At 40.5% G+C, this 14371-nt stretch overlaps 1 protein-coding gene across 2 annotated transcripts in view; it reads right to left on the reverse strand.

Moving 5' to 3' along the window:
* LOC132378423 (sodium/hydrogen exchanger 3) overlaps window positions 1–14371 on the reverse strand; it is a 112317-nt gene that overhangs the window by 51096 nt on the left and 46850 nt on the right. The window contains exons 1-2 of one of the 2 annotated variants that reach the window (XM_059945325.1): window positions 5381–5482; window positions 1190–1492 (exon numbers count right to left, since the gene is read on the reverse strand). In XM_059945325.1, coding sequence (XP_059801308.1) covers window positions 1190–1492; window positions 5381–5447 — 370 coding nt within the window. In that variant the 5' untranslated portion in view covers window positions 5448–5482. Of the gene's footprint in view, window positions 1–1189; window positions 1493–5380; window positions 5483–14371 lie in introns of those variants that run through there. The other variant, XM_059945324.1, reaches the window with a different exon arrangement.

Genomic DNA, 14371 nt, shown 5'->3' on the forward strand with positions numbered 1-14371 from the left:
ACCATGTAGGATATCTAATCCCTTGACCTAGATCAGAGGTCGGCAACCTGCGGCTCCAGAGCCACATGCGGCTCTTTCATCTCTGTGATGCGGCTCCCCGTGGTTTGTTAGCTTTTGAAATGTAATTCGAAATTTGAATATTATGGTGATCTTGTACAATCTGAAAACTTTGTGGAGACACCGTTTCCTGGCACATCCGAACCGGCTCACAATTAGCCACCGTTCCGGCTAAGGGAGATAGCCTACGGGGGTTTGTGAGTACGTGTCTTTTGGAGCATCCACGCCCACGGGGACGGGTTGAGGGAGGCTTTAAAGCAAGGCTGTTTAGTTCGAATAAAGTTACCTTTGACTGCAGTCTTTATTTTAGCGCTGCGTGTAGCACTACACCGCTATAACGTGTTTTTTTATCGCTAGTAATATACATCACAACTGCCAATGCCTGACACCCGCCAGTGCGCGCTTTCTTTTAATTCTTCGATCCAAGGTAGGCTAACTATGGAGTAACCTTCAACCCAACGTCTTTTTTTCGGAGTTCAAAATGTTTTTGTTGCATGCAGAAATGTAATTTCGTTTTCTCTGCAGGAGTTCATCAATTTCATAAATGCAACACATTATAGTTTGTTTATACATAGCATAAAGCCAAACAAAAACCCGTTGTATGCAGTGTTATTTCATTTTGTGGCTCCCAGTGTTTTCTTTTCTGTGGGAAATGGGTCCATATTGGCTCTTTCAGTGGTAAACGTTGCCGACCCCTGACCTAGATCAAGGCTGATCAGTACATGAAAAATCTACCTGGTTTTCTTTGTCACTGTATATGTACATTTATTAATTTTGGTACTGAAGCTTTCAATGTCCTTTGAATTGACAGTTATTTGGAGAAAGAAAACTTTCTGGTGAGTTTGCCTCAGTGCTCAGGGAATCAGCAGGACTGCTCCAACAAGGGCAAATGTGTACCCACACAAGAGGGATAAAAACTAACACAGAATCCTGGACTCATTCATATACATGAACGAATAACCAGTGAGAAGCAACAGTGACAGAACTCTGGTATATTTTGGCAGGAAAATACATCAACATGAGAAAGTTGGACTACTTTTGGAATTTAGTTATCAAAAATAATTGCGTATTACTTGGCCCTGGCTCACTTCCATTGGATAAAACAAAACGACAATCTAGATCCATGCCTTACCCATGATACCAGACAAGAAGACTCCATAGAGGGAGAGGCCCGTAGTTGCAGCATTCCAAATCGTGCCAATGACAGCGTACATGAGAATTGATCCAATGTTGCCAAAGAAGTGTCGGTTGGGCATGAAGTATCCGGCATCCAATACGATAGGTGGCAAGAGGTAGAAGAAGAAGACAGTCGGCGTTAAAGTGAAGGAGGCAGTGTGATCGGCTGCCCACACTATTCCTCCCAGGATGAGACCCAACACAATCAGCAGGGCACTCTCTGGAACCACAGAGGTGACTTTTTCAGACAGGTGGAAAACTAAGAAAAAAGGAGAAAAATAAATGAATTAATTTTCTGTGGCTGACCATGTTAAATTAAATAATCAACTAGATGACCCCACTCAGCAGAAAGAGTTGAACTGTCCTTCTGCAACAAGATACCCCTCCCCCATTTTAATATACACAATCAAGTCTCCAGACTGTGTCAGAGACAGATTCATCATACTATTCATACATAGTTCCTTACAGAAACAAATTATCGAAACATTCTAATAAGTTTAAAAGAATATTTAGAGCACTGACACTTGAGGGAGCTCTAAGCCTGGTTATCCTGCCTTGCACAAATTGCTTAAATAATAAGCACAGTGTTAGGAATTGAGCTGACCCAATAGCACTATGACCATACATCATAATTCAGTACTGCAGTTCCTCTTCAATAATAATGACACAAATAAACATGTATTTGTGGAACAAGTATAACCATTTCAAAACTAAACATGTATATGTTTAGATTTTTCTTGTAACAGCAATCATTTATATTTCTAAACCTCTGCCAAAAATGACTTAACTACTGGGAAGAAAAGCCCAACTGGTTTCATTCTCATTTTATCTCACAATTTAAACACTGAATCAAATTATTGGGATGGTATTCTAGAAACAGTCCCTTCCTCGTAGCTGGAAGGGATTCAGAATTAAAACTGCACATCTACATTAGGTAGGTTTAAGATTTGTGAATTTCAAAACATTTGATGACATACCATGTTTGGTGACAGATACCCATACTTTCAAGACTGAGTATCCTTTGGCAGAATTTGTTCTACAATTATAGACACTTTATTCAAGAACACAAACAAGAGAAAATTTGCAGATGCTGGAAATCTGAGCAACACACACAAAATGCTGGAGGAACTCAACAAGCCAAGCAGCATCTATGGGGGAGAAAAGAACAGTTGATGTTTTGGCCTGAAGCGTTGACTGTACTTTTTTTCACAGATGCAGCCTGGTCCACTGAGTTCTTCCAGCATTCTGTGAGTTTCTTTATTCAATAATATGAAAACACCTTGAGTTCTGAAAGGAGGTAATCTTTCACTGTGCTCAAAATCAAAAGAAAACTGTGGATGTCTATTCCCAACATAAATCTTTTTTTGCAAGTATTTTTTCATTTCAGAACTTGGAGGGGATATTCTAATCCTCTTGCAACATTAAAAACACAGCTTCACTGAAGAATAGGACAGTGCAACATACTTATCCCAGATTCCATAGCAATGGAGAGCAGGTGAATGGAATCATTGTTGACCATGTTACAGATGTGTGCACATGCATGCAAAACTGTAGGTTTACATGCCTCTTCAAAAGCAGTCAAATTTGAATCCCTATGCCCACCCCTTATGGCAATAGATCTGAAACCTTGATTAAAGGTTTACACAGCAGGGAACTATCAAAAGTTTCTGTCACCTGTTCATACCTTCCTCTGAAACAGGACCCAGCTAATGAGGGTCACTGCATCTTGGACCATTACAGATTTCAGTTAGTAAGGAGAGGCAGCATAAGACCACAAGACAAAGGAGCAGAAGATAAGCCATTTGGCCTATCAAACCTGCTTTGCCATTCCATCACAGATGATTTATTATCTCTTTCAACCCCTTTCTCCTGCGTTTTACCCATAACCTTTGACATCCTTACCAATCCTGTTCGAATTTTTTGAGTTTGGACTAAACACATTGATGAAGGTAGAACCGTAGATGTAGTGTATATGGATTTTAGCAAGGCATTTGATAAGGTACCCCATGCAAGGCTTATTGAGAAAGTAAGGAGGCATGGGATCCACGAGGACATTGTTTTGTGAATCCAGTACTGGCTTGCCCACACAAGGCAAAGAGTGGTTGTAGATGGGTCATATTTGGCATGGAGGCCGGTGACCAGTGGTGTGCCCCAGGGATCTGTTCTGGGACCCCTTCTCTTTGTGATTTTTATAAATGACCTGGATGAGGAAGTGGAGGGATGGGTTAGTAAGTTTGCTGATGACACAAAGGTTGGGGGTGTTGTGGATAGTGTGGAGGGCTGTCAGAGGTTACAATGGGACATTGATAGGATGCAAAACTGGGCTGAGAAGTGGCAGATGGAGTTCAACCCAGATAACTATGAGGTGGTTCATTCTGGTAGGTCAAATATGATGGCAGAATATAGTAGTAATGGTAAGACTCTTAGCAGTGTGGAGGATCAGAAGGATCTTGGGGTCCGAGTCCATGGGACACTCAAAGCAGGTTGACTCTGTGGTTAAGAAAGTATATGGTGCATTGGCTTTCATCAATCATGGGACTGAGTTTTGGAGCTGAGAGGTAATGTTGCAGCTATATAGGACCCTGGTCAGACCCCACTTGGAGTACTGTGCTCAATTCTGGTCACCTCACTACAGGAAGGATGTGGAAACCATAGAAAGGGTGCAGAGAAGACTTACAAGGATGTTGCCTGGATTGGGGAGCATGCCTTATGAGAATAGGTTGTGTGAACTCCGCTTTTTCTCCTTGGAGCAACAGAGGATGAGAGGTGACCTGATAGAGGTGTTCAAGATAATGAGGGGCATTGATCTTGTGGAATAGTCCAAAGGCTTTTCCCCAGGGCTGAAGTGGCTAACACGAGAGGGCATAGTTTTAAGATGTTTGAAAGTAGGTACAGAAGAGATGTCAGGGGTAATTTTTATTACGCAGAAAGTGGTGAGTGCGTGGAATGGGCTGCCGGCAGCGGTGGCGGAGGCGGAAACAATAGGGTCTTTAAAGAGACTCCTGGATGGCTACATGGAGCTTAGAAAAATAAAGGGCTATGGGTAAAGCCTTGGTAACTCTAAGGTAGGGACATGTCTGGCACAGCTTTGTTGGCCGAAGGTCCTGTATTGTGCTGTAGGTTTTCTATGTTTCTAACCTAACAACCTTCACTTCCATCCAATGATTTGACTCCACAAATCTGCAAAGATTATCCTCAATGCCGGCACCCCACAAGGCTGTGTCCTCACCCCATAATTTGCTCATGACCCTGTTGCCAGATTCTGCTCTAACGCTTTAAGTTTGCAGATGATAACATTATAGTGGGTCAGATATGAAATAACAACGAGACAAAGTACAAGGAGATAGAGTCTAGTGGCATGGTATCAAGACAATTACCATTCCTTCAAGGACAGCAAAACAAATGAGCTGGTCTTTGACTTCAGGAAGTGGGGCAGAACACATCCCTTTGAATCCCTTCATTGGTGCTGAGGTGGAGATAGTTGAGCACTTCGAGCTCAGTGTACATGTGTTTTGAAATTATCTACTCAGATGGCTTGAAAAACTAAGTTTTCCCACACAGACAGAATAGATGTGACAATAATAAACACTTCCGATTCTAATCGGGAAATCTTCATTTCACAGCCGCTAAACCTCAGTACCTCTACCTCACACTGCCCAAAATTACCAGAAGGTTGTGAAATTGCTAGTCCATTGAGATGGTTCAAAAGTATATTGAAATTATAGGCTGCAATGAGAATAGTTCAGAAGTATATTTTGGAGTTTTGTAAACAGCCTGCAACACGCCACTGTCATTCACCAGTGCCACCTTGAAGGACATGGAGCCCTACATATCTTTCATGAACAAAGACTCCATCAGTTCTTCACCACTAATACTGTCATCCACTTGGAGGAACTTGTCCTTCCCCTCAATGGCTATATGAAACAGTGTTTGTTCCAAGCCTACTAGTCACAATTCTTTCTATGATGATGCTGCCTTCTGCATTTGCAAAGAACTTGTCCACTTGGTTACCAACTTTTGCTCTGTCCTCAAGTTTCCCTTCCTTTCCTAGATCAGACTCCATGTCAGGAGATAGACATGTCACTGACATCATCTATAAATTCACCAACTTCCACAGTTACCTCAACTGTACCTGCTCCCACCCTACCTTTTGTAAAGATGCTGCCACTTTTTCTCAATTTCTTCTCCGATTTTGAGCTTCCATTGCTCGTCATTTGAACTCTCCTTCCCACTCCCACATTGACTTTTCTGTTCCTTGTCTTCTACATCACTATGGAGAGGCCAAACACAAGGTGGAAGAACACTGCATATTCAATGAGTTGCTTACAAGTCAATGGTATGAAAATCAAATCTTATTAATTTCATATTACTCTCACACCAGGTACTCTCCTCCCACACGCATTCATTCCCTCCTTCACCTGGTTTCTTCTTCCCTTGCTTATCCCACCCATTTCCATCTGCCTATCATCACTTCACCATCTAGGTCCACCTACAAGCTACCAGTCTCCATCTCATCCCTGTGTGTGTTGCTACACGCCGACAATTTCTGTTGTTCTTCTCAGTCCTGACACAGGGTCCCCAGCCAAAATGCTGACTTACACCTTTGGTCTCCACGCATGCTGATTGACTTCAAGTTCTTCTAACTTTGTTTTTCTAACTCCAAGAGTAGCAGGTTTGAAGGTTTAAAAAATGAGCTTTATTCATCACATGTACATTGAATCACACAGAGAAATCCATGATATGGGGAGAATGACCAAGTCAGTCTGAGGATTGTGCTGAGGGCAGCCCGCAAATGTCGCCCGCACTTCCGCCAACATTGCATGACCACAACTCACTAACCTTACCTGTACATCCTTGGAATGTGGTAGGAAACTGAAGGAACTCACACAGCCACAGGGAGAATGTACAAATTCCTTACAGAAAGCAGCAGGATTTGAGCCCCAGTCAGTTATCACTGGCACTATAAAATGTTGCCCTAAATGCAATGCTACCATGCTACTCTCACCTTCTGAACAATTGCTTATTTTTTTTTATTCTAGAAAGGAAAATATTCTTTTATTGGGGTTTCTAGAACACAAAACAGACTGGTTAGTTCAGGGTTTTGGCCTGAAACGTTGTCACTACCTCCTCCCATAGATGCTGTCTGGCCTGCTGAGTTCTGCCAGCATTTTATGTTTTTATTTTTGGTTAGTTCATAAGTCTGTCAGATTTCTAAAATTCTCATGAATTGAATTTATTTGATGTAGTATCACAATATTGGGTCCCCAAAAGAGTTGAGTTGATTCAGTAATTTTAAAGTGCATTCACTGATGTATAAACAATTAGTGTTCAGTATGTGAGACAATAACCCAATGGCCATTAAATTTCAACATGGACACTAAACTTTGCTGAGCTAGATTTTGAAATATTGGTAATTCATGATTGCTCAAGAAAATTATATTTTTTAAAACTTAAAAAAGTAAAACTAGTTATTTAATTGTCATTTCAAATCTCAGTGCGATTTGTGATTACATTTCAAAAAGTATTTCACTAGCTGTAAAGAGCTTTAGGGCATGCCAAAGTAAAAGGGTCATGTAAATGGAAATCAGTTCTTCACTTCAACAGCCAATCTTCCATGCCCAGAGCACTTGGCCCCCATCTCATTTTTAAGCCCAACTTTCTCAATGGTTGGCTATTGAGGCAGTAGCCACTAATCCGTACAGCAACAGCTTCTCTGCGCTTTCAATGTAGGAAAATTGCATTTATGGTCTACAGGCAGGGTTTCTGAATGAGCTTTTCTCACTAAACTATAATTTTTATCTTCACTTTTCCAGCAGTTATTCCGCATAGATGTTGTGTAGCTTTAAATCACAGAATGCCATTCAGTTTGCTTCTTACCCTGAATCATTTCCTCTCCCACTTGCCCTAGATGTAGAATTCTTCAGAGAAAAAAAATCAGTGTGTACAGATATGAGATCAGGATTTATGAATATACAACTTTGGACTCTGGATCATGCAAGAAAGATTTATGTTAAGTATTACAGAATAAAGTTGGTGATCCAAGTTTGCTTACAAAATTTTATGGAACACATTAAAAATGAGCAAAGAACATATGACTTTTATGTCTTTTATCTTTAACCACTGTTACTTTGGATATGGTAAAATTTGTGTGTTCAACGGTTTCTTAACATCTAAATTATTCTGGTTCCAATATTGTTGCAAATTGTACACCATTGATTTTTGACATGAATGACAGACAGAGCTATAAAGTAAATTAATTTACAAGATCCCAAGGTCATTGATCTTTCCTTAATGGATGGAAAAGTACAGCTATTCTTCTCTCCACAGCACACATCCTTGCTTCCCAGACCTCCCTGTATTTACCTTTAACAACAATTCAAGATCATGGTTACCAATCCTTTTTCTCTTCCCCAAAAATAAAAATCACCTATTGGTCAATAATCAATCAACAAGGATAACTGCAATCCTGAGTGGGGAAGAATATAATGAGCTCTTCCAGATCAGCAAAGAACTCATTATACTTCTGGTGTTATAAGTAGATCATGCAATGGTGGTTCCTTTAAAGTTGTCATTCCTTTGAAGATTGTGTCATATGACTTGGTGCACTTTGGATCATAAATGCATTAATTATGATAAATTAAAATTAACATCTGAAAGGAAAATAACAGAAAATGTTAGAAGCAGTGAGCAGCATCAGGCAGCATCTGTGGAAAGAGAAATCAGATTAAGGTTTTTAACTGGAGATCTGTCACCTTGGCTTGGATCTCAACCCTGAAACTTTTACTCTATTTTTCTTTCCAGTGAGTGTTTCCCACATTACCTAGCTTTTTTAAAAATTTTACTTACTACCATGTGTTAAGGAATTACTGTCTTCCCGCAATAAATTCAATCAATAGCCTTTAGCTCATGTTTTATATCTGTCCATCAATTATATCCTGTCTCTGAATTTTTTTTTTAATTAAAAAATGCAGGCATAAAATGAAGCAAAAATGCTATAAATGCCCAGCAAGTCAGGCTGCATCTGCGGGAAGAGAGACCGAGCTAACTTTTCAGGGCTAAGTTCGCACAGCAGAACAAAGTGCTAAGGTAATAAAATAACAGTTCCTAGTTCTAACATCCATTTTCATGTCTTGTGCAGAGACAGCCAGTGCTGAGTTATCGTATCACAGCTGACATGATGAAGCTCAGTCCCATCTTGAAATCAGCAGGGAGGATCTTGGATGATACTGTTACCCTTGAGCCACGACTACCTGTTCTGATTTCCAGCGAGGTTTGGTTTGCCAAACTTCAGGATTGGTTTGCCACTGCGATCAAGAAGCTAATTCGGAATTGCCAAGGCTTTGCTCATGGGTAGCACTGGGCTTGGCATAATAAATTGCTTATTTAAATGATTCAGAAATGGTTCTACCCTCCAACTCTAATGTTACTCATTTCAATGGGTCTGCTATAGCTAACAACTCATCCTTGCACCAGATAGATGCTGCTTGTTACAAAACACTTTGTGTGTAAGTGTTGGGGGATAAAAAAGAAAATATGAAATTAAGCGGCATTTTTTTCCTCTCATCACAAGTACGAGCTGTGAATCAATAATAGTGCTTTTAACTCAAGGCTTTCTTTCAAACCCAGTCCAGAAAGTTTAGTAACAGACTGCTGCATTGTACAAACTGCTGGTTTTTTTTGAGTGAAAAGCTAAACGAAGAAACTGCCTGCCACATTAGGTGTTTTTTTTTTTGGGAAGTCAATCAGAGACAAATATCATTCAACCACAGTTCTGGAAACTTCAAATATACACAATGGAAATTTGCAATCCCTGATAGACAACTGAAGTTGCTGCTGTTTGGATGAGATGCTAAGCCAATGACCAATTTGTCCTTTGCGAATGTAAAGGATCCAATTCAAAGTACAGAGTTTTCCCATTTACTGACTAATACTTAGCCTTCGTCTGGTTGCTGTCTACGGTATATCATTGCACACAGATTAGCTGCAGGATTGCACTATATTACGAAAACTACTCCACATCAAAAGTACTTTAAATAATTTATATTTGCATTAGGAAGTCCACAGGTTAGAAAAGTAACAATGTAGTTGCAAGCAACACACACAAAATGCGCAATAAAGCTAGGGTGTGGGAAACCAGAGGAAGAAAGTGGGCAATGAGCAGGTCACGAGTGTGAGGGAGAAAAAAGGGTAATGTAGCCAGAGAGACAAGAGAAAGCAGGAGGGGTGGGGGGGGGGGGAGAGAGAGAGAGAGAGAGAAAGGCAAATGGTTACGATAAATTAGAAAAATCAATTTTGATGCCATCAGGTTGGAAGCTACCAAAATGGAATATGAGGTGTAATCGGCATCTAACCTTAACTTGTCATTAAAGATGGCCACGGATAGATGTGTCAGTGTGGAAATGGGAATGTGGAATTAAAATAGCTAGACACTGGCTGGATACCAGGAGATTCTGGCTATTAAGGTGGGTGGGGCAAAAGTGCTCGACAAACTGAGTTCCTCATTCTGTTTCAGGTCTCAGTGATCTAGAGGAGGTTTCACAAGGTGCACTACATACAAAAATTACACTGATGGATTCACGAGGGAGGTGCTGCCTCACCTGGAAACACAGCTAGTGTCCTAGATGTCTGTGAGGAAAGAGCTGTGGAAACACATGTAGCTAGGGCAGTTGCAGGGCAAGTTCCCAGAGAGAGATGCATGGGTAGGAATGAAAAGAAATCTTGGACATCCTGGAATTAAAAGCCCCATCACGACAACAAATGTGGTGGAGACAGGAACTGAAAGAAGGGAATAGTATCCTTACCAGTGACAGGGTGGAGAGAGCTGTCGACAAGATGACTATGGGAGTTGGAAAAGATGATGGCAGATAATCTGCCTCTGATGATGGAATCTTGAGATCAAGAAAGGGGACAGAGGAATCGGAGGAAGATCATGTGAATTTGAAAGCGGGGTGGAAGCTGGTGGAAAAGTTGAAGTTGATCAGCTGCTCTGAGGTGCAGGAAGCAGCACCAATGCAGTCATTAATAGAGCAGCGAAAGAGTTACTGGCGCATGTTTGGAATGCAAATTGTTCCACGTGGCCAATGAAACAGCAAGGATTGCGGGGCCCATGGCTACACCTTTGGTCTGGAAGAATTGGGAGGTGCTGAAAGTTGTTAATAGTGAGCACCTGTTCTGCCAGAGGACAGTGGTGGTGGAGGAGAGCCAGTTGGGGTCTGTTGCCAAATGCTTCCCAACTCTTTCTTGGCTGCACTGCTGACTGCATTGGTGCTGCTTCCTTGACCCATGTATAGCTCAACTATTTCATCAACTTCATCACCAGCGTCAAAATCACAGTGCATTTCAGAAATGAGACTTGGCCATCACCTCCTCCTGGAATGTATTGTCTGGTGAACAAAGTAAAATAAGTTGCGATGTCCTCTGACAAGGATGCATTTAAAGCGATTCATTAGAAACTTGAGCCAGTTTGTGTATTCTGCTCGTTTTGATGGTCACTACATGCAGTGGAGCATCAACATTTATCCCTGCATTGAAGAAAGCTACAGATAAAGATTAGTAATTACTGTAGGTGAACCCACTTTTAAGACCTTAAGGCATATGATCAGAATTAGGCCATTCAGCCCATTGAGTCTGCTCTGCCTTTCCATCTTGGCTGATTTATTATCCCTCACAACGCCGTTCTCCTGCCTTTTCCCCATAAGCTTTGACACTGACTAATCAAGGACTTATCACCCACTGTTTTAAATGTACCTAATAATTTGGCTTCTACAGCCATCTGTGGCAATGAATTCCACAGATTCACCACCCTCTGGCTCAAGAAATTTCTCATCTCTGTTCTAAGGTTATGCCCTTCTAATTCTAGAGGTTGTGTCTTCTGGCCTTGCACTCCCCCACTATAGGAAACATCCTCTCCACATCCACTCTATCCAGGCCTCTCAATACTCAATAGGTTTCAATGAGATCTCCCCTCCTTCTAAACTCCAGCATGTGCAGGCTCAGAGCCATCAAATACCTCATAGCTTTGGCCTTTAATTCCCAGGACCATTCTCATGATCTGGACCCACTCCAATGTCAGCAGATCTTTTATCAGATAGGGGGCCCTAGACCATTCACAATATTCCAAGTGTAGTCTCATCATTGCCTTATAAAGCTTGGACATTATATCCCTGCAACACACACAAAATACTGGAGAAACTCAGCAGGCCAGGCAGCATCTATGGAGAGGGTACAGTTGACGTTTCAGGCCGAGACCCTTCATCTGGCTTACTCAATATTCTTGGCTTTCTTCTACGTAATGTTACACCATCTTCCTTTTGATCCTCAGAGATATACCACTGACCCACCACTGAACGCTTCCATTTTCCTTGAAATTCCTCATTTTCAACCTGACCAAAAGTTCCACAATTGTATTGAAATTTTTCATTTAATTTTGTTAAACGGTGCTTCATAAAAACCTGATCCAAATGTCTTCTCCTTTGATTCTGTACAGTGTAATTTTTTGTCTTACTGTGCACCTGTGAAGTACTGCTGTGATTTCCTGCACATTAAAAGGAGATTTACAGTACATATAAATCCACCCTATTATTGCTAACAAGTCAATTGAAAGCCTCGCTCATCCAAGTAAAAATAAAGTTCTGGAAGACAAAATTCATCCATCCAGCCGTGCCCACTTCTCAATGCAGCCATTAAGACAAGAGCTAGAGGAGTCTGAAGACCCATTCCTCCAGGTTCTACAGAAGCCTCTTCCTTACTGCTGTTGAGTTCTTTAACCTGAAAAACCATAACTCTACTGTGAACTACATTTATTTTTATTTCAATTTGCACTTGTTTAATCAATTTTGATATTCCTATAGAATTTATGCTAATTTAAGTTTATCTTAACTTATGCTTGTCATGTAATGCAAAGAGCTCATTTTGATGGCATTTGGCGATGACAATAAAGCTGAACTTGAAGCATCGTCAGGTCAATAACACTGCATTTTGACTGAAGCTCTAAGATCTCAAATATTAATGGTACTCCAAAATAGATCTATCTGATTTGTTTAGTATTTCTAGTATTTTCTGGCTCACCAATGTTGTGATTTCATATTAAATATTTGCATAGGCATGTTTCTAAAATAAATCCTATAAAGTTAAACTTTACAACACTCCAAATAGTACTGTACTAAAGATATTAAACTCTCTAATTAGTAACAGAAATACAAACAGCATAACAAGGATGTTATTGGTATGATAAAACTAAATGTAAGATTACAAGTAGCTCTTCATTATGAAAGTGATAGCTCAATAGCTGGGAAATAAGCCAACAATTTACGCAATCTATTTCATTCAGTAGGTCATGACAGACATTATTGTTCTTAGGCAATCCCTCAGGGTCAACAATGACTTGCTTCCACTGCAATTCTGAAATCAATGATTGAAGAGCCCTATATAGGATCCACAATCTCTGCCATAGGACAAAATGGTGGGAACTTAGAGGTTGTGGGCAAGTAGAGTAGTTGGCTACTTGTATACTCATCCCTAGATGTTACTCCACTATTTTGAGACATCTTGGGCCACCTATTGTAATTTGCTAGTGAGATTGTTAAAATGTTTTCCAGGTAGGTTCAGAGAATGTCATTGGAATGCTTCTGCTGTCGATTAGTTTTCATGGTGGAGTTCAGAGCAGAATGCTTACACTGTGAATCGGGTGTCAGGCATGCAGATAATGTGACCCACCCTGATACGTTTAGCTGAATCAGATCCTCATGTTGGTCTAGAAAATGGTCAATGACAAAGGAGCATCTCTCCTGCCAACAGAGTTTGCAAGAGCAGAGTTGTTGATACTCGTTAGTAGTTTGATGTTTCTACTCTAAGTTGTCCATGTCTCCAATGGATATGGAAAGACAGGAAATTTGGAAACCTCTGCTGCTCACTAGATCACATGCTTAGGTCTTGGTCATAAAATATTCTTCTCTGCAGTCAAAGTTGTGTTGGCAGATTAGAGATGATAATGGATCGTGTCATTGTCCATCTTCAGTGTATGGTGGCTCCTGACATCTGGGAAGTGATCAGCAGCAGCTGGTCGAAGGATCATGGTCTTGATAATGAGTGCAAAGCTCAGCCTCTTTGTACACTTCAGTGAAAAAAAATCAACACTAGATCATCCTTTAAGCTAGCATTGCCTATGCCTGATGTACATTCAACAGATGTTTGCTCATCCTGTAGAGTAACTTCACTCCAACAGGAATCTTGGAGAGAAGCCGATCTCTAACATTCCACTGATGTTACTATAATATACAAAGTAAACTAATTTAATAACTGAAAAACTTTTGAAGACAAAATGTACAATGCCTTTAATCATAACTGTACATTAAATTACCAAATTTCTTAATTTATTCACGTTGCTGGCAAGGCCAGCTTTACCACCTGTACATAAATGGATTTCAGAACATGCAAAGCTAGCATTTTTTAACCATTATTCCTTCTGACAAAGGTACTCCCACATATACTCCTTGCAAGGATTTTTTTTAAACCAGCAACAAGGCACCAAGAATGGTGTGAGAGGAGGGGTCCTTGCAGGTGGTAATATGCCCAAATTTTTCTTGGTGGTAAAGGATACAGGTTTAGAAAGTGCCTTTACAGTTGACTGGATGAGTAACCACACTGCATTTCTTTTAAAGTCCTCAATCCAGCCTCTATGGACAAGTGAGAGGTTGATTGAGTGCTAATCAAGTGCCTACTTTGTCCTGGATGGTGTTAAGTCTCTCAGATGCTCAAACAAGTGGACTTAATATTGTGTCACAATCAGACTTGCATCTCGAAGGTGCAAAGGGTTGGGGACATCAGAAGTGCATTTGCTGCTGTTGATGTCCATACTCTGCATGTTCTCTGGTGAAATCACTTGCTTTTTGAAGCCAGAACTGCACACAGAACTCCACTGTGACCTAAACAATGTTTGATATAAATGTACCACATCTTTGCTTATGTTCTAATACCCAATAATGAAGGTTGAACAACATCTAATTTCAGCTGTGTAGTATATATCATTTATATATATCATATATCATTTACCTCATGATATATGAATAAGAGATTTTACATTTTGGGTCACTAACACCCACAGTGCTCTTCACACCACAAACTCCAATCCACCAAATTG

Source organism: Hypanus sabinus, chromosome 20 (genome assembly GCF_030144855.1).
Source record: "Hypanus sabinus isolate sHypSab1 chromosome 20, sHypSab1.hap1, whole genome shotgun sequence".
In the NCBI taxonomy this organism is placed as follows: domain Eukaryota; kingdom Metazoa; phylum Chordata; class Chondrichthyes; order Myliobatiformes; family Dasyatidae; genus Hypanus; species Hypanus sabinus.